The sequence below is a fragment of the Hoplias malabaricus genome, chromosome 8 (genome assembly GCF_029633855.1).
Source record: "Hoplias malabaricus isolate fHopMal1 chromosome 8, fHopMal1.hap1, whole genome shotgun sequence".
NCBI lineage: Eukaryota > Metazoa > Chordata > Actinopteri > Characiformes > Erythrinidae > Hoplias > Hoplias malabaricus.
The window spans coordinates 33,022,744-33,047,008 of NC_089807.1; the positions used below are offsets into that span (position 1 = coordinate 33,022,744).

At 38.5% G+C, this 24,265-nt stretch overlaps 1 protein-coding gene across 2 annotated transcripts in view; it reads left to right on the forward strand.

Annotated features, from left to right (window-relative positions):
* Positions 1-24,265, forward strand: part of LOC136705579 (inositol polyphosphate-5-phosphatase A) — a 194,741-nt gene that overhangs the window by 152,541 nt on the left and 17,935 nt on the right. For both annotated transcript variants that reach the window (XM_066679216.1, XM_066679217.1), the window contains 3 exons: positions 11,945-12,040; positions 12,516-12,590; positions 20,533-20,606. In XM_066679216.1, coding sequence (XP_066535313.1) covers positions 11,945-12,040; positions 12,516-12,590; positions 20,533-20,606 — 245 coding nt within the window. The remainder of the gene's footprint in view (positions 1-11,944; positions 12,041-12,515; positions 12,591-20,532; positions 20,607-24,265) is intronic.

Here is a 24,265-nt window from a genome sequence, read left to right on the forward strand (position 1 = left end):
TCTGTTATGTTTTTGGGGCTGCATTTCGTCATGCAGCATGAGGTGCCTTGAATCTGTGCAGGTCAAAAAGGGTGTTCTAATAAGACTTTTTGACACTGCTGTAGCCATTGAAAGTGGCATGTGCCGGGCAATATGACAAACTCAAGACTATCAAGGCATTCTGGAGCGAAAGGTAGTGTCAAAGTTCTGCCTGAGTCGCAGATCATGGGTCCTCCAACAGTATAATGACCCAAAACCAAGAGCTAAAAGTACTCAGGAATGGCCTTCTGCAAGTCCTGATCTCTGAATCCCATCAGATCTAGGGATGGAGCTGAAAAAATTTGTGCAGAAAAGGGCCAAACTCTCCCCGGTGACAGTTGTCTAAATGAGAGCTACACAAATTGATTTTAGTTTAGTGATTATTTAAAAGGTTTTGCAACCAATTATTAGGTGACATTATTTTCATTTGAACTTGTATTTTTATTAAAATATTCTGTTGAATCAACAATCAAAAGCAAAGTCTGTTTATACACTTTCAGAACTGGTGCCCTGATGGGTACATTTTCAGTAACTTTAGTTAGCGAACATAGTTTTATCATATTCTATATAAATTGTAGATTATATAAATGTATTAATTTCATAAGCTCTGTTTTATCTCCAGGAATTATATTATGTTCATTTATTTCACACAGTTCTATAAATAAAGCTTACAATTATTCTGAAGACGAGAATGTAATGTACATTTAGGGAACACAACTGGACTTTATTTTGAACATTATTATACCTTTAAAGGTACATTTAAGCTGTTTTTTGTACATTTGGTGACAATGTTTTTTTTTCCTCGTAGTTTATTACTGGAAAAACTTGTGATGGATAAATTATGATAGTTTCAAGTTATTTATGAAAAAAGTGTGGCTTTTTTTTTAATGGTTTTGAACTGGAGATTTTCAAGAAAGCGCTTGAAGTTCTCTTCTTATCTAGTTGAATATGCAATATATATATATATATATATGTTGTGTGTGTGTGTTAATGAGATGCTTGCTCATTGCACTGGGGGTGTGTGTGGAGGTCAGAGGGGTCAAAGTGATGAATTTTTATGGGGCTGTTGCTTGTGTTTCAGGCCTGTCCCATTCTCTTCGTGCTGCACTGCTTCTCAAAGACAACCAAGCTGGCCAATTTGTCCTGCCGGGCCCTAGAGAATGGGCCTGTTTAGGACTTAAATACCAGAGGGAACACACACACACACATACCACCTCACTGGCTTGTCCCCCACCCCTCAGTCCCTGTTGTCCTGAGATGATTTGTGGCCTGTCCATTCTGTGCCGGGGAGGCCCATCGTGGTCGTCCTGGACCCTGAGCTTGCTGAGAGAAACGCTGCCACCCCTTGCGCTGCCAGCCATTGTTTTAGAGAGGTTTCCCAGATGTTCCAATGGCCAAGATGAATAGACAGCATTCCCCTCTGTTTCACACACCCCTTTATCCTGCTTTCCATGTTACACCCACATACCCCCTACATGGCTGCCCAGAGCGCATTTCCAGCTTTTCGCCACAGAGTTTGATGGCTAGGTATAAGCATGTGTGCAGAAACTGTTGTATATAAATGGCTATGGTGTGTGCTGACTGGAGAGATTTGTTATTTGTGTTGACTTTGTCTGGACCCTCTGGGACTGTAATAGTGTCATTTTTTCATATTGATATTGGAATTATATTTACCAAAATTAAGAAATATTTTGTGGTTAAAATTGTATCCATGTATTCCAACCCTGTTTCCATATTACAGTTTTTATAGTGATATAAGCGTTTCCAGAATTTCCTTAAGGATAAATGATTAAGGAACAATATCCCATCCACTCTAACCTTTCACTCTCTAGCTGTCTTTATTATCTAATCGAGATCTAATTGCTCTACTCCCTAAACGCTCACAATGGCTCATCATATTGGTGTAATGGCAGACCAGTGAGCAGTGGCATGAAAGATTATGAGCTGGAAATCAATAGTGTCAGGTCTGAGTGATGTGAGGAAACTCTAAGAGGAGGTTTAGGGTTCAGAGGTCAGCTTAGTGCCGTGTTAGCTGCCTTCTTTAGTGTAGGCCTGAACGCTAGCTAACCATTCCAGAAAGAGATCCAGAGTTTATTGTTTATATAGTTTGGTGAGTTTGTCACAAACATTGTCAATTTTATATGTTATAATATATTATATGAATGATTCATATATCTCTCATATATGAGAGCATTTATAGAATGGAAGAAACTCTCTGTAGGAGGTAAAGCATGGCTAGAGATGTTGTCTACCTGAAAATCTCAATTTCTGAGGTTGTCTCTGCTGAAACGCACCAAAATTAGCATGTTTGTTGCATTCTTTAAAAACAAGAGCAAAGAGAAACTAGGTAAACCTAGTGTTGCCAGGCTGGCGTTAGCCATATATCCATTGTCTCAGAGGTGTTTCTTGCATTTCAAGAATAGGAATGCCCAAAATACATAGCCTTGTCATTGGAAGGTTTGGTGCTTCATATCAATGTCTTTGTTTACATGTGGATTTTGTTATGTGTGTGTTTTGTACAGAAAATATGGAGGGCAGTTAATAAATGCAGGAATGAAAAAGGAGCACAAAGTTTTATTATATTTAAAAAAAAATTTTCATTTTATTTAAAAATAAATACTACATGATCTACCACCAAAGAACAAAGAAGACAACGAACGTAAACTGTGCGCAGCTATATGGAGTTTTATAAAAAACACTAATACCACAAAATGCCTCCCCACCACTTCCTTTTACAATATTTCAGGAAAATACACACTCATGTGAAATAAGACAAATTCAGCAGTCCTCTTCTCTCTGTGAGATATAACACGTGTGTAAATGTTGCAGAGTTCCAAGCCATCCTGCTGAGCTTGTGAACTAACCAACACTGAGCCAAGGCCCTAGCCAACGCACATGGTGTGCGCCAAACACAAACCCAGAAACACACACAAACAGAGCATGTCCTGGTCTTATTTCCTATTATTCAGCCACGGTTCGCGTTGAAGAACTTACTGTTCTTTGGTTCCAGCTGGGAACAATTTTTTCTGGATTGAAAAATCAGTGGAAATATTCTAAACTATTCCATATTTAGTTCACAAACTGGAATGTGAAATATGGCTGAACTAACAACAGACAGAATATGTGAGTGTGTGTCACCTTGTGAAGGACTTGCGACCCCCCCCCAGGGTGTGTTCACCCAGTGATTCTGGGTAGGCTCTGGACCCACCGCAACCCTGAACTTGATAAGCGGTTACAGACAATGAATGAATGAATAACAACAGACGGTGTAGTAGCGCCACCTTATTTCTCTCTATGAAATATGGCTGAACTACCAGTTCCTACACGTTTCAAGAGTCAGTCAGTCAGTAAGCAAAAATGCTTCTTCTAGGCCAGCCTGGTAGTCGGTCCAGCAAAAAGCTATTGTTGCTATAACTTATTTTGAAAACACTGTGAAAAATATATCGTGAACAAATTTAGATCATATTCACCACCTGGGTACATGAGCAATATGCATGAACCTGACTAAAAGGAATGAGAAGACTCCTTTTCTAATTTGTGAAATGTAATTTTTAGCTTCAGTTTTAGAATCATCATTCTAAACTAAAATAGATGTTTTGAGATATTTTTGTGTAAACAGCACTTGTTAAATAATGAACGATGTACTGTTATTGTACATTTTAAAGCATTATCTACACCAGAATTAGATTATCATGTTTACTTTATTATTTATATTAAATTATTATTATATTATATAATTTATTTTGCCCATAATTTTCACTCATGTGTAGAATTATCTCTAGCCATTTCATGTGTGAATATTTATTTTTCACATTTCCCAGGTTTCAGATTCCAAACTGTTAAAAGTGCAATGTATATCAGGTTTGAGAGACATTATTTCAACAGTACTTAGAAAGCAAGAGTTAAATTGTGGGTGGGTGTTTTCAGCACTTCTAATAAACAAATATAAATACTGAGAAATCTGAGACCTTTTGTTTCCTTTTTTCTGATTAGCCAACAACCTGTTAAGATGTAGCATACAACATGGACAAATTTATTAGGACACTTACATTACTTATAACTACAGGTGGTTTTAAGATTTCCCACTATAAATTCATAGGCATCAGTATGGTTTCCCCCTATTGCAGCTATAACAGCTTCCTCTTTTCTGGGAAGGCTTTCTACAGTATTTTGGGGAGTGTTTCTTTGGGAATTATTTACTTTCAGAAGAGCACTTGTGAGGTCAGACACTTATGTTGGATGAGAGGGCTTGACTCACAGTCTACTTCCTCCCAAAGGTGTTTGATGGGGTTGAGGTCAGGGCTCTGTGGGCCAGTCAATATCTTCCACGCCAAACTCAGTCAACCATGCCTTTTGCTTGGATCTTGCTTTGTGCACTGGGACATAGTAATGATGGAACCCCCCCCACTAAACTGTTCCCACAAATTTTAAGAAGCACATTACTGTCCAAAATATCTTATTATGCTGAAACATTAAGATTTCCCTTCAGTGGAACTAAGAGGCCTAAGCCAAGCCCTGAAGTACAACCCCATAGCATTATCACGCCACCACCAAACTTTAAAGTTGGCCAAAACAGTTAGGCAGGCAACATTCTCCTGGCATTCTCTAAACCCAGACTCAGAGTGCCAGATAGGGAAGCATGCTTCATCACTCCAGAGAACATATTTCCACTGCTCAAGAGTCCAGTGACTATGTTTTTTACATCACTCCATCCAGTGCTTGGCATTGTGCTTGGTGAAATGAGACTTGCCTGTAGCTGTTTGGACAAGGAAATCCATGTCATGAAAACCCCAGCACAATTTTTTTGCTAACATTTATGCCTGAGGAAGTTTGGAACAAGCAACATTTACACACAGTGCACAGCACTCAGAGACCTTTCTGTAACTTTACATGATCTGCCATTTTGTTGCTGTGTTGCTGTCCTTAAACAGTTAAACACATCCATTTTCCACTTTTTAACAGTACCACTCAGTTGATTGTGGAATATCTAGAAGAGTAGAAAGCTCCTAAACTGACTTGTTGCAAAGAAACTGGGAAATATATATTTGTGGGAACAGTTTAGTGGGCGGGTTCCATTATTACTGTGTCCCAGTGCACAAAGCAAGATCCATAAAGGAATGGTTGGTTGAGTTTGGCGTGGAAGATACTACGCAACAAGGGAACAGTTAATTTGACATATGGCAAATTATGATGGTCTTATTTTGGTCAGAGCAAAACAGCAGGTCTTGAAGGGTGTTCCCATGGTACAGCAGTTAGTACCTACAAAAAGTTGTCCACGGAAGGTCAACTGTTGAACTGGACCATGGGTGCCCAAAGGCCATTGATTTGCATAGGGAATGAAGGCTAGCTGAGCTCGTCCAATCACAAGGAAGACCTATGGTATAGCCCAAAAGATGTTAGAACAGACAGTGCATTGCCGTTTGTACTGAATTAGCCAGTTGGGCCAGATGGGCTAGCCTTTGCTATGCTTGTGTATCAACAAGCATGGCTTAAAATGGGCCCTTGCATGAGCAGTATGGTTAAGCTGGACTCAGTATAGCCTCTCTCCAGCTGTGTATATTTGTGGGAGCAGAAGGTGCGTGTGTGTGTGTTCTGAGAAAAGGATTTGTTTTGGGACACATGGTTTTAACCTCTCTCTGTAGTTCAGAAGTAGTAGCATCTGTAACTGAGCAGTGATTTCTCTCCTATTGATGGGATTAACTTATTTAAGAGCATTAAACACAGCAGGCTGCTCCCAAACCTGCCTCTCAGCCATCCTCCAGCTTGGCCCACACACACCCCACACACTCCTGTCAACTGTTCATTTGCACACATTTGTAAGATCTTAAGAGCATTGATGTCAGGTGCTGAGAAAACAGTTTTAACTTGTGTGTTTCTGAAGAGGGGTTGTGTTGAACTGCACTAGAGATCATTGGCATATGAATAGATGTCTGAGATGGTCAGAGATGAGCCACCTATGCCACAGGGGAAAAAGTGAAATTACTTGCTTTCTAGATTTGCTGTGATCAACTGTATGTGCTGTTATTGTGAACTTTAAGCATGTTGAATCAATGACAGCTCAAACAAAAGTGATAATCAAATAACCCCAGAGAATGGGGCCACTAAAGCATGTGGAAAAAAATACCAATAAAAGCACTACAAAAGTAATACATCAAGACAGGCCTATTGGCACTTTTCCACTGCATGGTACCTACTCTACTTGGCTTTGTTCCCTTTTTGGGACTTAGCTGGTGATGTCACAAACCAGTGTTTCTAACAGGATTTGCAGGCTTTGGAAACCACAACAACAGTTTAGAATTGTTTATCATGTTTTTTGTTTTTTTTGTTTTTTTTTGCTTTGTTTTTTGGGACTGATCACAGCTTTCGCCACACAGAATCAGACAGATCAGTGTAGTTTTTTTTCTTACCTTGGTGCAAAGTCACCGGCCCCCAATCCAAGGAAAAATTTGTACCTCTTTAAAGGACCATGACGTAATTTTACGAGCTGCTGTTGTAAGTCGGAAATAAAAAATGGGATTTCTACTGTAACTTAACAATTTTTCAAGCAGCTCGTTTGTGCAAAATGTCTGCATTTTGTTGTGATTGACAAGTCTTTCTGGCCAATCAGTGCTCTGCCAGGTTTACACATCATGCTAAGTCTCTACTCTGCTTGCTTGGAAACACAAATGAGCAGGTAATAAAAGAGGTACCAAATTTGCCTAATTGAAAGGCAAAAACAAACCCCAAAAAACTGAACAGAGGCCAGCCAGGTCAAGTAGGTACCATGCAGTGGAAAAGTGCCATAAGGTCAATGTGTGTAATACCAAGCATTGGTTGAAATGCCATAACTCACACCACCACTGAAATCTGGGGAGACAATTTTGGCACTGTAAAGGTCATAGAACATTGTTCTAATTCCAGTTTCAGATTTTTTGCACCTTAAAGCTTCTTCAAGATACTTGGTTCTAGCTATATAAATGACTCGTTTACAATTCCTAAATCTGTCAGGTTTGTGCACTCATAAGCCACTGAGTGTTTTGTAGACACATAGCAACACTTAAAAACCTAAACTGACCACAAGTGTATCATTTTCATTTTAACGGTAAAGTGGTCAGTTTTCTTTCTGTTGATGAACGTTATAACCACTGCATTTTGAATAAGCTGCAGCTGTCCAGTTTCTGAGGGGAGTGTACTGAGCTGCCTGTTACTATTTTCCAGTCTTCTGGAGGCATAGACTACATGTAAAGTAGAACAAATTTACATCTCATACATTTAAGTATAGTTATTTCTATTCTTACCTCTCCCACCTCCCTCTGGTCTTCACTTCATCCTCGAGTATCAAATGAAAAGCCCAACTGCCCTCAAATTATTTACTTTAATATCATTTAAGGGGTCAGTGAGTGTGTGCAGATGTAATTTATTTAGACACTGCCCTTTGATGGAGCAGCTGAAAGAGACTTCTCTGTGTTTACTCTCTTAGTACTGCTGCTGGAGAGGCCCAAAGATGCATACCCCACCCTTCTCTTCTCCCCCTGGTCACATTACACTCTATAGCTGTTACCCATGCATGATCCACAATTAGCCGCCTGACCTGGGTTAACGAGTGGTCAGCAGCTGTCCTACGGTCAGTGTGGTCGCTGTTTCTATACCCTGTATTGGCCCATGAGCACAGCTGACCTGTTTTAAAGAAGACAATAAGCAGAGGCATGGGTTTCTAATTTATACAACTTACATAAAAATGAGAATCACATGATAAGCAGTGTTTAAACAAAATTTGTAGATTCGCAATATGGGATTGTGTACCCTGAGCTGCCCACACGTGTGTGTGTGTGTGTGTGTGTGTGTGTGTGTGTGTGTGTGTGGTATGATTGATCAGTAGTGCTCAGTCAGCTGGACGTGACAGCGAAGCGTCCTGTGACTCGCTGGTCAGTCTTCATCAGTGAACACATGAATAAGGGCATCAATCTTCTTCCATACTGAAAGAACTCACTTTTCACTTTGCAAATAAGGCAAGAACCTCTTAGCACTCAGGTTGTGATGTGCTAAGTGTTTCCACAAAAGAGTAATTTACAATAGCGATTACAGAAGATCAAATATCGTTTCACAAATATTATGTATTATTAATGGATGCACTATTGTAGAGAGATTAAAAAAAACTTGATGCAAGTACATGTATACAGTGTTTCTAATATGATGCTTAAGCTCTTTAATATCATAAATGGCTTAACAAAAATTTGACAAAGTCATAATATCAAAGAAATGTTTGGGATATCCTAAATGAGGTACAGAACTGTAGCTCCATTCACAAGGATGGTGAAAGCATTGTGAATAATTTAGTTTAGAATTAAATAGTGATCTTACCTACATGGATGAATGGAACAGAATGCCTTCTGTGAGAAAATGAAGAACAAATATCAAAGCAGATATCGTACTGTGTGTGTATATATCCGGAGATTTTTAGGATTGGTCCTTTAACACACACAGCAAACAGCGGGAGATTTTTGGTGTCTGACACTTTCTAGCAGCTGGAAATCTTCCATGTGCTTTAGGCATGGGGTGGCAACTGTGCAGCACGTACAGGATTCTCCGGAACATTAGAGGCTCTGTTCACACATGCACTCACTAAGATTTTACTCAGACTTCGTACTAGGGTGCTAGCAAGATAAAGTCCGGATAATGTCCAGAATAAATATTGAGGACGTTTGCACATGAACCCTAACCCTAGCTCCTCTGGTGTAAAAATGTTCTGGTGTACTGCATGTAAAAGGTGCTACACTGTCAAATTGACAGTAAATATGTCTTTGGATGTAATTCCAATCTTTTGAATGTGTATTGGGAGCTGAATTTTTATGTATATGTCTATGTGTAACTGCAAATATTACTACCATCAACAGTTATATAAATAATGATAATATTAATTACAATAACTTGGAGAAAGCAACAATAGACTGTACCATGTTTAAGAGAGGATGAATATGTGCATGTGCGAGGGTGTGAGACGGTGTGAGTGCTCGATTGTCTGTGTATGTGCATGCATGTGTGTGCAAACATTTGGGGAGGGGGCACTGTCCATCAAACTCTTTATATGTGACTGTGAATGAACGTCATCAGCAACCGGCAGATCCTTTGCCCCGTGTATTATAGAAATAATTTAAACATGAATGGATTTTGTGCTTCTGTACTCATAAATGGATGCTCTTTTTCAATTTCAATAAGGTTGTGTTGGCCTGGCCACTCTCAAATCACCAGGGTTTTCTGCTTGGCTGACTCTCCAGTCGTAAGATCAACAGGAGGAGGGTTTCTGTTGAGAGCAGAAGGCCAAACCACTGGTGAAGTCACTAACACAAGCACCTCATTTGAATAAGATCTTAATGAGCTTGGCTTCCTCAGACTTGTTTCCAATGATCAGTCAGTGGCTTGACATAATTAATAACCAATATCCAGCTGAGATAAATACATGAATAACAGCAGTTATTTTGGAAACCAAAATGAATTTCCAAGCATTGTCTCAGCCTGTGTGGCTACAATGACTTACTAATGGGGACAGTATCTCTGTCTTTGGCCTTTTTCGGAGCTCTTTCTTGGCCTTATTCATTACACAAAGCAGCTTAAGTCCTGTAAAGCGCATTAGTATGAGGCTGCCAGGGGAGCGCCCAGAGCTGCCGCTTGGACCCAAATGAGCGAAAGATGGAGCGATTTGTTAGGGCTTTAGAAAGCAGCTAAACGGAGAGAGGAGGGAGGGGAATAAGTGAGGGAAGGAGGTTTGCTCCTCTCTTTTCCGCTGCTGTTTGTTTTAATCTGCAGTGCGGCTCTTGTGTGCTTTCTGGCCTGATTTGTGACATTTCATTCTAAAGGGTCCTTTTCCCCCTCTTTCTCTCCGTTATATTGGCTTGACCTGATTAACTAATCTGTGCTTTGAATTTCAATCAGGCCTGTGGGATGGGAACCAGTGGGACTGGCTTTACCTCATTCAACTGTCTTCAAACACAGATGGTCGAATGTTTAACTAATTGTTAAAAGACTCAACAAAAGGGAATTTAGCCCTTCTTCGGGGGTCAGTACAATTCTAAGACATAAAGATCGAAAGCAGATGATGTTTTTTTTTTGGGGGGGGGATGATGATTTTTTTTTTTTTTTTTGTACTTTTCCTGAATGATTAAAATGCACTGGGTGTAGTTATGGTGCTTTCTGTGTTTTGTATATGTGTGAGTGACTGCGATACAGAAAGGTCCTTGGCCTGGGTAGTTTTCTTTATAATTAACTTATTAGGAAAGGAAGAAAATGTGTCTAAGGCTCATTAGAGAATAGCTGTAACAACTTAAAGTATGTTCCTACTCCATCATGTGTGCAAAGTTAAGATGTCTGAGAAGAGTATCTTTCTCTAAAAAATTACACACCCAGAAGGAGGTGTTGGAATCAACCAAAACTATACATCAGTCAGCAATAACATTATGACCACCTCCTTTTTTCTACTGTGTTCATTCTCTCAGTTCCACTGACCACACAGGAGCAAACTGTAGTCCAGCTGTTGCTCTGCATACTCTGTTTGCCCCCCTTTCTCCCTGTTTTTAAATGGTCAGGATCCCCACAGAGCCGGTATAACTTTCATGTTGGAACATTTGCAGCGCTGCAGCGATTGATGTACTGTCAGTGTGTGTTGTGCTGGTTTGAGTGGATCAGACACAGCAGGGCTGCTGGTGAATGGACAACAAGGAAGTGGTCGTAATATGATTGTTGATCAGTACATGTGTAAATGTTATGATAATATGTGATTACAGCATTTGGTTTAGGGTGCACTGTCACTCGGACCAATTGAACCATGCTAAAATATGGTTTCCACCCCAAAACCCCAGCCCCTCTGGCATAATCTCACATTGCATTTTAATGTTCAGACCCTGAGCATGTTCATGTCACAGTGGCTTTTATGTTGAAACAAAAAGCACTTTTGCACACTTCCTCAAGCAGGCCTGGGCATGGTACAGATTACTTAGTGTGAGTGCACTCTTAGTACCCTGTTGGGCTGCCTCTAGCACCCTGTTGGACTGCCTCTAGCCTAAATACAACGTGAGATTCAGCTGAGCATGGAGGTTTACAGCTTCTGTATGTCATCCTGCAGCACAGTTGCTGACAGATGTTGAAGCTGGGCCTGTAGATCCTACACACTCATAGGTTGCCAAAGCTGGTCCCATAAATAAGTGTATATGTATAATAAACCAATTTAAATTATTTAAGAACTGCTGTTCTTTTATGTAGTTCTTAAATAATTTAAATTGATTTATTATACATATACACTTATTTATGGGACCAGCTTTGGCAACCTATGAGTGTGTAGGATCTACAGGCCCAGCTTACCGCGACCCTGAAATGGAGAAGCGGAGAAGAAAATGATGATGATGATGATGATGATGATGATGTTCTTTTATGTTCAGAAACTCCACATATTTAAAAAGGGGAATGGTATGTTTGATGAAACACAACAATAGTTTGTATGTGTTTAAAGTTTAACTTGTGTATTCACTGTTTGAATTACCACAGAAACTCATTCTGTAGTTGGATTTGTTTCATTTTTCTAGAAATTCTGTCTGTGTTTATTTTCATGCATTTAGTGATCTTCTAAATTTAGAGTATGTCCCACCTTAAGTAATCTGAACCAACAAATATAAGTCAATATTACCTACATATGAATGCCATTTCTCTGCCTTTTATTTTTTTTTTTAAACATTTAAAAAAAATGAGATTCTACCTTTTCATAAAAACGTTAGAATGGTTTCAACATGCAAACAGATTGGAGGGCTAGCAAATTAGATGTGTCAAATTCAAATTAATGTCATAACATCATGTAATATCCAATACAACCAAAGAGTTTAATTGGTTTATTTTATTCAATGTTTAACCTCTCTCTTATTTTCTTCCACCCCCCCCCCCCCCCCCCCCTCTCTCCATGCAGAGTCTGTGCTCCTCTGCCACCATGCAAACAGTTCGAGCTGCAGACACCGACGAGGTGAACCAACTCATATTCAGAGAATCGGACAATGACCGCAAGGTGAATCACATAAACACACACCATGTCACACCTGTATCTGTTTAATGGCCTTGAATCACAGTCCCATCTGAAAGGCTTCAAGCATTCACAATCGCCTTGATTTACATCCATGATTAAAATCCTGTATGATGGTATGGCTGACTTCATATTGTCACTGTCCAATGAAATAAATGTATCTTAACTTTTTGTCCATTTTTAATTTACCAAACCGTTTGAACACAGCAGCTGTTCTTCAAAGAATTTCTCCAAATTACTTGGAATACAATTTTCATTGAAAGCAAAAGTTTTTTTTTCTTCTCCTAAAAGTTACTATTTTGGAGATACATGTGTTTCATTGGCCTCTGTTTATATGCAGAGATGCCCCAAATTGTTTAACTTTTTTTTTTTTTTTTTTTTTTTTTTTTTTTTTTTTTTTTGATGCTGGTCTTGTTATCTGGTATGCTGTTTACTCAGTCTTGGTCTTGCATTTTCATAGGTTGTGCTACAACTCGAAAAGAAGCTTTTTAACTATATTAACCAGGATGTTTTCCGGGAAAACAATGGAATGCTGGTAAGCTGTGTATTTTCTTTATATTTTTATTATGTTTCTCAAAGAGAAAAGATTATGACACCCCCAAGACCTGTCATGTTATCATGAGGGAAATGAAAGAGAGACTTTGAGGAAACATATTTGATAAGGTTTTAAGTAGGTTTAGATAAATATTTACAGTGTGTGTTATGTTATGAGAAAATGGCTGTAGGTGTGAATACTTTGCCTGACCTCACTACAGTGCTGGAGCCAGGGTTTTTAGACTACATTTTGTACCGTGGCAAACAAAGAATTTAAAGGGGCACTGCTGCACCCCTCTGTTTGTCAGTCTTCCGTAAGGGCACAAATGTACCTTTAGTAAAAAGTCTGTTAACCACTACATAGTTAGAGTTTTAAAACTAAAGTGGGTATTACTCTAACATTAATGGGGAATTAAGAACAAATAAACACTAAATAATTTTCAATTGCATTCATTCGGTTTATGTACACTTTCTGCACCCATATTTTCTCAGACATACACATAGGGTACTGAAAATGTGTGAAAATTGTTACTAACCCTCTGTAGCTCCAAATTAAATATGACACTGCTCATGAGTAATTATGTTAGATGGGGTTACATGCCATTACAATTTTTTTTTCTTGGGGAAGAGAATGTCTGACTATTTATTTTAGTAGTGTATTATGAATTTTTGGTAGGTTATACAATTAACTATTAATCTCTAACCAAAATATATTAATAAGGGCAATAATTACCTTGTCTGTTGCGTAGCTGCCTTTCTTTTATATATTTACCAATTTCCATTTCTCTGTGCCAAAAAAAAAGGAAAGAAAAATAAACGGGCTCTGACTAAAAGTGTTAGCCACTCAGGCTTCTGGAAAGATGCTGGGGCATTATGGGAAATGTAGTTCCTGAACTGAATTTGCGCTCATAATTTGTAGTTCTACCATGATTTTACAGGGGCACAGCAATATTAACTGCCCCAGTACATTGGGTCTAGTAATGACCCTGACTGAAGCCAGTCCTCGCCTGCACCTGTTGGAAAAAGAGAGAGCGTGTGTATTTGTAGGTGTGTGTGTGTGCGCGTGCACTTACATGCCATATGTGTGTTTATACCACAAGAATGGAGAGCAGTTAGATGAATGACCTAATGGCTCATGAGAGATAATTTGATGGTCATGGTCTAGTTAAACACACTGTCTTATGAGCCTTATAAAACAAACTACCTTTCCAAAACGACAAATGTCTTCTACCTCCCAAAAAAATAAAAAATAAATAAATAAATAAAAGTCCATTGCATCCTTCATCAACTACTAGACTTGTACCAGCTTGACAGAAATTTAATTCGAGGCAGCTCTTGAAAATAATTATTGTATTTTGAGAGGAGTAATCATTGGTGGGGACATGATTGAATGTGTCCATGCCTATTGACTTTTGCTATGATTAATAGCTTTGTTTAGTCGATATTCCCATCGAAATTGTATAATTAATTATCCGGGTGGCTGTCAGGCGCAGAGGATGGAGAGCTCTGATGAGGATTTGGGAAGATTAAATTTTCCGGGGACCGCTGCGTCGAGGGGGGCGCAGGGCTTGTAGCAGAGGGGGAGGGTTTTGTGTGTGTGTGTGTGCAGCAGTGGCTGGCGGAGGCATTCAGGAGCCGAAGACTGCACTGAGTTTTGCCCCCCTCCTTTTTATTCCACCCCCCATGCAATCTCTCATCTTCCCCCACCCTGTCCCATTGCCATTGATTTTGTTTCAGTATCTCTTTATTGTAACTTTATCTGCTGTAGCTGGCCAGCCGGCGGGACAGGAGGACGAGAGCAGAGCGGAGGACTGGAGTGAGTGATGAACTTTTCTGTCACACTCTTCATGCTCCTCGCGTCCTCGACCGCTGCATTGCTCAAACCGCAAGAGTTTTTAAGAATCCAAATAAATAAATAACACGGCCCATCCTGCGCAGGCCGATCCATATTTTACCTGTCAGACGGTGTAAGCAGCAGAGCAGCTTTAGCGCTAATCTAATGTGACCCCAGCATAAGCTGCAAGCAGAAGAGGCTAAAACACTCTATGAATGTCTTGCTGGCTGAACACTATAGAAATATATAGTGGACATTCAGATTTGGGTTAGTTTTTTGATATTGAGTTAAAACTAAAGACTGCTCCTGAAATATTTTTGCACATGATTGATTAAAGTAATAATCCTAGTACATAAGCGAGCAGGTTTTTTGCCTTTTAAATTCTTTTAAAGCAACACTAGGTACATTTTTACCTTAAAATTGCAGCTTTAAAATCGTTGTGATGCTTCACTTATTTGTCGTAAGGAGAATAGCACATCTGTGGTAGCTAATCTGGGCTCATCACTGCAGAAACTGCATTATGTAACTTTTGAAGGAGGCTAGGAAAACCACCTCCCCTCCTCCCACCTCCACCTTGATTTCAGTGCAGACTGTACAAGTGAATTACTGCAGTGGGGGCCCAGGAGCAAAAATCCATAAACTTACCTTGTGTTTCTTTAAATGTAAACAATATTTTACCGGATACAGCTTTTAATTCTTCACTCATGTAACTGCATACGATAAATGTGAGTGTCGTAGTATTAACAAGTATTACTTTATTAATCCCCTTGATTTGAACTGGACATCTCTTGATCTGAAGTCAAATGCTCCACAAATTAGCTACCCTCCTCCATCCCTGAATAGTCCATTAGATAATACATCGTAAGTATGAAAAGAATAAAAGATTACTAATCTTAAGAGATTAAACATTGAAAATATATTTTTTAAATTAGGTAATTTTTCCAAGTTTGATTAAAGGGTTTCCATATTTTTTTTCATTGTTTTCATTGCCTGGATACACCAAGTATTTTACAGCATAGTTTATAAAAATATCCTGTTTGCTTTTTCTCCTCAAATAAAATTAATACAGGAAAAACCTTTCCTCTGATAATTATCAATTTTCGTTAGTGAGCTCTCACCGTGTCAGAATTTTTATAGATTAATGTTGTCACATATGTCAACATGTAAACACAACATTACTCTGTCCTGTTATATATAAGAAAAGTGTTTTCAGTCTTTAGTGACAAGACATACTATATTTGTCTAGTCTTAAATTTTAATTAGTTCAGTCAAGCCCTTTCTTATTTAACATAGAAAAATGTCTTTAAAAATGAAACAGGCAAATAATATTTTTAAAGTTTCCATGGCCAATAGTGAACCTAATCACATAGCTGCAGAAACTGATAAATTTGTGTGAAGATTGTTAAAATTAAATTTTAAAGAGCCTAAAATTATTTACTTAAATTATCAACACTGATTGAAGCATTGTTGACTTTGTGTATTAATGTGTCAAAATGAGTTGTTATATAAAATTACATTAATAATGATGCAGGATACTGGTGTTTGTAACATTTTGTAATATATAAATAAGTTTGTAATATATTTCAGTGTCGTTTAGACACTGAATCATGAATATATCATAAAGTGGGGCAAACGTTGGACCTGCAGAGAAGGCAAAAGTGTGCACTGTAAAAATCAAAATTAAATGACCTCTCACCCTGCTCTTATTGATGCCATTTAATAGCAGCAGGTGTTGTCAAAGCTGTATTCCACAAAGTATAAATCAAAGCACAATTATGGCAAGGGACATAGCATCATCCAACTCAGAGCCAGGGGATGTTTTACTTGCAGTTTTCAAGGAAGTCACAGTTGTAGAGTAATCAAATCCATGTGATTTACATTCAGGAGCCTTTTGTGGCATCATGAAAATTTTAAGGCAATATGCAGACTGTTTTATTTTGGTCTTTATCTAGACCCTTGACTTCTGTCTTAGCTCTCTGCAGCCCTTTAGAACCTCAAGGTCATTGCAAGCTGACAAACTGTCAGAGCTCTGTAATGCTGCAGGCCCTTGAACTTGTATGAAGCTCAGTTTTTACTGCTGACCTACCAGAACAGCAAATCATTCTGGTTAATTGAGCCGCGATGAAATGTAGTGTGAAATCTCAACCCTCAGGTTCCCCTGTCTGTCCCACTGCTGCTAAATGAATTGCTTAACATTTGCTTCACACTCCACATCATTACTTACCTGCTTGCCTGAAATATATGATGTGAAATCAGGGCTGCCACAACAGAACACTGTCAGAGAGCTTAATAAAGGATTATATACACACCACACCACAACATAATCTGGGAGGAGAATCATTTAAGATCTGCATGAAATTGGGATGCCTTTTGCGATTGTCAGGTGGGAAATCTATATAAAAATTCACACAACCATCCTGCAGTTATGTGCCAGGCTTGAAACATATACAGAGATAATTTAATGTACTTACTCAAGCTTGTAGATTAAATACTGTTAGATTATATCTGGCCTTAAATTTTGGTCTTCCTATTCAATACCATAGAAAAATCTGGTTGAATTGAATCTAACATATCATGTCCAAACCTAACATTTTATATCCAAAATATAATAGAGCATAACAAAAGAGAATAATCAATATTGCAGAATAATAAACAAAAATATAATAATAATTAGAGGGGGAAAGTTTGTGAACAAACTTTGAATTGGCTTGTCATGTATTGCTAGCATCATTGCGACATTAGCTTATATGCTACTTAATAGCTATCTATAATCTATAATGTCTAATAATCTATACAATATCACTTTTAAAATACCACCAGCTTAAGAAAACTGCCAATATACTTTGACTGCCACCTTAATAAAAAATCCACATTGAAAAAATGACCATTATTTTGATGAATTTTTGAATTAGACTGCCACATTAAATAAATGACGACTTCAAATGACCCTTAAAACCTTAAAAAGACTGCTAAGATATATTGAACAAAACCTTAAAAAAATCAGTCATTTTATTTAGGCTTCCACCTTAAGTAAATGACCACTTCATAGAAACTGACATATTAAAAAAAATACATTAAAAAGTCTCCCAGTATTTTGCTGGCCACATTAAAAAAAAAATTTCACCTTAAAATAATCATCAATTTTATTTAGGCTTCCACATTAAATAAATGACAAATAAATGGAAACTTTAAAAACCCTGCAACATTAAAAAGACTCCATTATATTTAGACTACCTTGTTCAATTAACTGCTGCTCGAATTTCATTTTCCAACTTAAAAATTCAGCCACATTTATTCAGGGCTTTCTAAAGTCAGAGCCTTATTCTGTTATTCCTATGCATTAGGCTCTATTGGCACTTTTCCACTGCATGGAATCTACTCGACTCGCCACGGCTCTTTTGCTTTTCCTTTGGCCAAATATGGTACCTGCACCCTGGAACTGGGTATGTTTTCGGTCCCTGCTCGCTCCGCGTTCCAACCGTTTACTAAATGGTGTAAACCCTAGAGAGCACTGATTGGCCAACGCCATGACAATCACCACGAAGTGCAGAGCTCATTCAAATCCAGCACAAGCTGGTCGCTTGTGTAATCTCTTAAGTTACAGCAGCTTTCATATAATTTTTATCGGACTCACAAGGCAGCTCTTAACATTACCTCGAGGTGTTTTTAAGAGGTTTATATGCTCCTTGGGCAAATGGCCGACAAAAAGTTCCAGTGAAAGCAGAATGTGTAACAAGTAAAACAGATCCGTGAGAACTGGGGCACTTAGCCGTGTTTTAACTAAAACAACATGCGAATACACTATGAGTAAACAGCACTTAACTTTACTGTCACTGTGGCTGTGGTTTTCAAAGCCAGCGATTCCTGTTTGAGGCAGGATGTTGCAACATCACTGGCTCCATTTTGTGGCGGAGCCCTGCCAGTGGATAAGTGACAGACTTTGACATGACCCACTCTAGCCATAAAATGAGATGTGTGATCAGTCTGAAAGTTGACGCGACGGGTCTCTGTAGCTTTACAGAGTTAGAACAGGTTGAAATTTTGGCCAATGTATTCCTATGACAAAAATTCCCATTTTGGAATCTCATATTCCAAAATCCATAAGTTGGATTGCTCCAAAGAGCACAAGCTATGTAATTGGCTATAGGTTCTATGATTCTGTGAAGTTTCGTGGCTGTAACTTGAAAGCCCTAGGAGGAGAAGCATTGGAAAACACGAAGACAATAATGATAAGAAGAAGAATAAGACTTTCAAGGTGGAGCTTGGATGTTTGAGGGGAAAAAAGGCATTGTTTGTCTACAGTTGAATTTGAACTTGCAAGTTTTTATTGACTGTTTAGCACAGAAATTTGTGACTAAAGATAAGTTTTGTAACACTTTTGGCCTATTTACTTTCATGCAGTTAGTGAGCCCTTTATGTGATGGGAAACAGCCAAAATAAGTCAATATTTCCCAATTATGGAGCAGAAACAGAGCAGTATTCTCATCTCGGTTCATGCTTTTCAACATTTTGAGTTCAGTTGATTTTCTAAACTGTTTCTCTGCCATGAGCAGAGAGAGATAGCCTAGCATATTGGACTGAGATTCTTTTTTTTTTTTTTTTCCTTAAATAAATATACGCATTTATTGACACTGGGCTTCATAAACACATTCGACAGGTACACTGAGCACACAAGCAGACAGTAAATGATCAGAAATCCTCAGAATTTTAGAAAAAGTGTTTTTTGAAATCATGAATGAAAATCATTTAGTTCCCACACATCTGTTTTCTGATTGAGTGGGAGCCTTGCGCACATTGCTGTTCATTTCACAGGTGGATGCCAAACCAACATGCCAAAATAAAATTGTACTTGAAATTCAAATCCGACTAGAGGCCAAGACGTTTAAGAAATTATGTCTACAAATGCCCAGACCTGTAGTGAGAAGTCACATCTTTTCAGTTGGAACAAAGTTCAGGTTATATACCGTGTTTGTGTGTGTGTGTGTGTGTGTGTGTGTGTGTGTGTGTGTGTGTGTGTGTGTGTGTGTGTGTGTGTGTGTGTGTGTGTGTGTGTGTGTGTGTGTGAGAGAGAGAGAGAGAGAGAGAGAGAGAGAGCTTGTGTGCGCATGTACTTGCATTTGTGTGTGTCCACTCTGGTAATGTGATGAATGCGTCTTATTTGGCCTCCTGAACCACACAGACTGCCTGAACACCTCACTGCCTTCACAAATAATAAGACACACACACAATGACAACACACAACACGGAATACATCATTTTATATAACTGCTGCAGACAAGCACAACCATTATGCAAACAAATACAAGTGCATATTTGTTTTTTTTTAGTAGTTGTCGTAAGCGAATACACACAAATATATACACACACACACAAGGCAGTGATGCAGGTGTCAGTTGTACCTGTTGGTCTTCCTCATAATTAATGTGTACACACACAGGCTAATTATTCTGCTCAGCTTTGATTAATGGCTTTAGTCTTTCTCAGTCATCCTTGCGTCTCAGACAGCTCAACTCCCTTAGAGGGTGTGCAGCTGGGACGGAGCATGATTGATGAACACCACACTCAGAAACACCCCCCAAATGTAGTGTTTTGAACACATTTACTCTCATGTGTTCATCGAGCACAGTATAAATATATACACACCCACACACTTGGACATCACAACATACTTGGGGATTTTTTTTACGTTTTTTTTTTTTTTTACAAACATTGTCTCTATCAGGATAAACAACCAAAATTTCATTTATTTTATGTAATAGTCTGTAAATAGCGAGTACTCTTTACACTGTTTCTCAATTTATGAACAAACCAATTTTTCCCCTTTGCCTTCCATTTAAATTTATATAATCTTTCTCCTGTAATGTAATACTTTTGGAGGCAAATTGGACAAGGTTTTGTCCCAAGAGCAAAAGAAATACAGGCACAGACAGGGATTAGTAAGGTCTAAGGTCTCTCAGCAGTTATAACACCCCACAGTCTTTGCAAAGTGTTTTCTCTTAAACCTTTAAAGGACTAAGATGGACCATATGTGCTTATACAACTAATACTACCTAATATATATTATATATATATATATGTAACCTTTGTCTTTGTTTCTTTGGCTTTACAGCTATTAGAGTTTGACAAAGAGCTGTCTGTCTTTAAGGATCGTCTGCATGAGCTGGAGATATCCTTTCCACCCAGGTATGGCCTCCTGCTTCTCTTCTTCTAAGGGTGGGGTTTGGTGGGGGGCTAATATTATTGACATTTTCTACCATTAGAATTTTGTATGTAGGGACACCAGCAGATTCTCATGCTTATGCAAGGAAGGACAGCATTAATATTCCATAGCAGCTTTTCCTCTCCGTGTTCTCTTCTTCAAACAAATGAATGTACAATTAGGCCATTCAGAAAGCCAGCAGGAGGCCACAGAGTGGCCCGTGCTAATGGTGCTTGACCTTTGGCGTCAGCGCTGACTCAATCAGTGTAGATAATGAAACGCTGTAATCAAACAATAATTACTTGATAAACTGCTCCACTGGCTGGTGTGAGGGGGGACCACGGTATGTGTGTGTGTGTGTGTGTGTGTCTGTTTTTAAATAACTGCGTCTTAATCAGCTATCTCCATTTACATGGCTTTGCATAAGTGACAGGTGGATTTATTGGGCTTTTACACTGCGTGACTTTTGCTCTCATCTGTCTCCAGTATATAATCCTGAATCGTCCAGTACGCTATGAGATATTGCTGAGCTGCAGCATGGCGAGAGGAGGCAAACCATGCACTCCTGCTGCCACCTGTGATGAATCAAAAATCTAAAGCCATTAAGGAGTATATAAAATTTGATTTGATGCAAGTAGTGTCTGCTACAAGCCACATTATTGTCAGAGGTGAGAGAAAAGGCACAGCTTAGTTAAACTTAAACAGGCTATACACACACACACACACACACACACACTCCCCCTGCCCCCTGTCAGATATGCCTTGTGCTTCTTGAGCAATCAAGCTTTCAGCAATTGTTCTCAATCACATGGACAGCCCTGAAACACCCCTGACCATCTGTGGGGTTATTGCATAGGGCCATGGAAGGACAAGCAACCCATCCACCCTCATCACTTTAACACCAACTCCCCCCGCCGATCAGGTTTGCTTGACACCCACTTGCTTTAGATCTTCTAGAAAACACAATTAGTAAACAGCCTCTCTATGTGATCTGACAGTTATTGCCTTTTTAACTGTTTGTGCCTTCATATATTAATGGTGTGTAATTGTTTCTTTTACATTATAGTTATGTTTAATAGGCATCTACTCAAACTGTAATTTATCAACAACAACAACAAAAATAAACAACTGTAAAAGCTTTGTAAATTTAACTTATCAAAGTGATTACAAACATTTAAATTGAACCTGCCTACAAAACTGTCAATTATTATTGTTTTGTTATGATATGTTATTGTTTTTTTCTGCTGTATGGTAAATACACTATTCTTCTTGGCTATTTTTGCTTTACTATTAGGCACATTTGTTACCTATTATTACAAAGATTTACAACCAGAGTTACCTATTTCATATTTAAAGTTGATGATTATGGCTTACAGCCAATGCAAACGCAAAGTCATTATCTCAGAAAATTAGAATATTACATAAGACCAATTTTCAAAATGATTTTTACCGCAGAAATGTTGGCCTACTGAAATGTATGTACAGTATGTACATATATCAATATTTGGTCTGGGCTTCTTTTGCATGGATTACTGCATCAGTGTGGCATGGCATGGGGGCAATCAACCCGTGGCACTGCTGAAGTGTTATGAAAGCCCAGGTTGCTTTGATAGCAGCCTTCAACTCGTCTGCATTGTTGGGGCTGGTTTCTCTCATCTTCCTCTTGACAATACCCCATAGATTTTTTATGGGGTTTAGGTCAGGCGAGTTTGCTGCACAATCAAGCACAGTGATACTGTGGTCATTAAACCTAGTCTTGGTGCTTTTGGCAGTGTGGACAGGTGCCAAGTCCTGCTGGAAAATGAATTCCGCATCTCCATAAAGCTTGTCAGCAGAGGGAAGCATGAAGAGCTGTAAAATTTCCTGGTAGATGGCTGCGCTGACTTTGGACTTGATATAACACAGTGGACCGACACCAGCAGATGACATGGCTCCCCAGACCATCACTGAGTGTGGAACCTTTATATGTCATACAGTTTGGATTGTGTGCCTCTCCACTCTTCGTCTAGACTCTGGGACATTGATTTCCAAATGAAATGCAACATTTACTTTCATCTGAAAACAAGACTTTGGACACTGAGCAACAGTCCAGTCCTTTTTCTCCTTGGCCCACACTGTCAGAAATTTTGTCATTGTGGTGGTACCTTTTGCTGTCTCTGTGGTGGTACCCTCAAGGGTACATATTTGTACCTTTAATTAAGGAACATAATTGTACCTTATTTTATTGTAATTGTAGATTTAAAAATTGTGTTGATTTTGTACACCCCGTTTTATCTCCAGGACTTTCATTATGTTTATTTTTTTATATGACACAGTTCTATAATGTAAGATAATAAACATGCATCTCTCCTTCTGGAGAAGAGAATGTAATGTACCTTTAAGGAACAACACTGGACTGTTGAACCTTTAAAGGTACATTTACACAATTTGTACCTTTAGTGACCAGTATTGTACCTCTACCGTACCTTTTATGTGAGAGTGCAGGTAAGACTCTTCTGGTGTTGTCTCTGGATCATGAGTGGCTTGACACAATGACCGCGACAGTTGTAGCCCATGTCCTGGATACGCCTGTGTGTGGTGGCTCTTGAAGCACTGACCCCAGCAGCAGTCCACTCCTTGTGAATCTCCCACAAAATTTTGAATGGCCTTTTCTAGACAATCCATACAAGGCAGTGGTTATCACTGTGGCTTGTGCACTTTTTTCTATCACACTTTTCCTTCCACTCAACTTTCCATTAATATGCTTGGATACAGTAGGAGGGTGTCACTTCTGGACATCTGTCACGTCAGCACTCTTCCCCATGATTATGTAGCCTACTGAACCAGACTAAGGGACCATTTTAAAGGCTTATGAAACCTTTGCAGGTGTTTTGTATTGATTCTAATTTTCTGAGATAATGACTTTTGGGTCTTCATTGGCTATAAGCCATAATCATCAGCATTAAAAGAAATAAACACTTGAAATAGATCACTCTGTAATGCATTAATATGAGTTTCACTTTTTGAACTGAATTACTGAACTAAATTAACTTTTTGTTGATATTCTAGTTTATTGGGATGCACCTGTATATTATGTTCTTTTATTTTACATCGTTCTATAGGGAAACATTGCAAATGTTCACCTCTCCTTCTGGAGAAGTTGTAATGTACCATTATGAAACATTTTAAAACCACTGTTGTTCCTTTAAAGTTATATACACACTGTTACATTTAGTGGAAATAATATACCTGTACAGTGCCTTTTTTTCTGAAAGTGTAGCAATCATATTTGTTTACTCCCACTCACAATAGCAACTCATAAAATTATGCTGTGTACTTTTGAATAAGTAATAATGTTCCTTGGATTTGTCACCATGGACAGTGCAAGGGATGTAAAAATGGTAACAATTTTCAATAGGTGTACATTAATTCATTATACTTAAGACAATAATAAGCCTTACTAAATGATAAGGTAATGTCAAAATTAATAATTAAATAATGATAAGAAACAGGAACTAGCATGAACTAGAATTCTTTTAGGATGCATTCTTTTAACTACCTAAAATAAGGGTAGTTCATGTTTCTGTCATTACATAATGATTAACTGTGACTTTACTTAATCGTTTAATAATATTCATTGCTGTCTCATTGCTTAATACTGTCT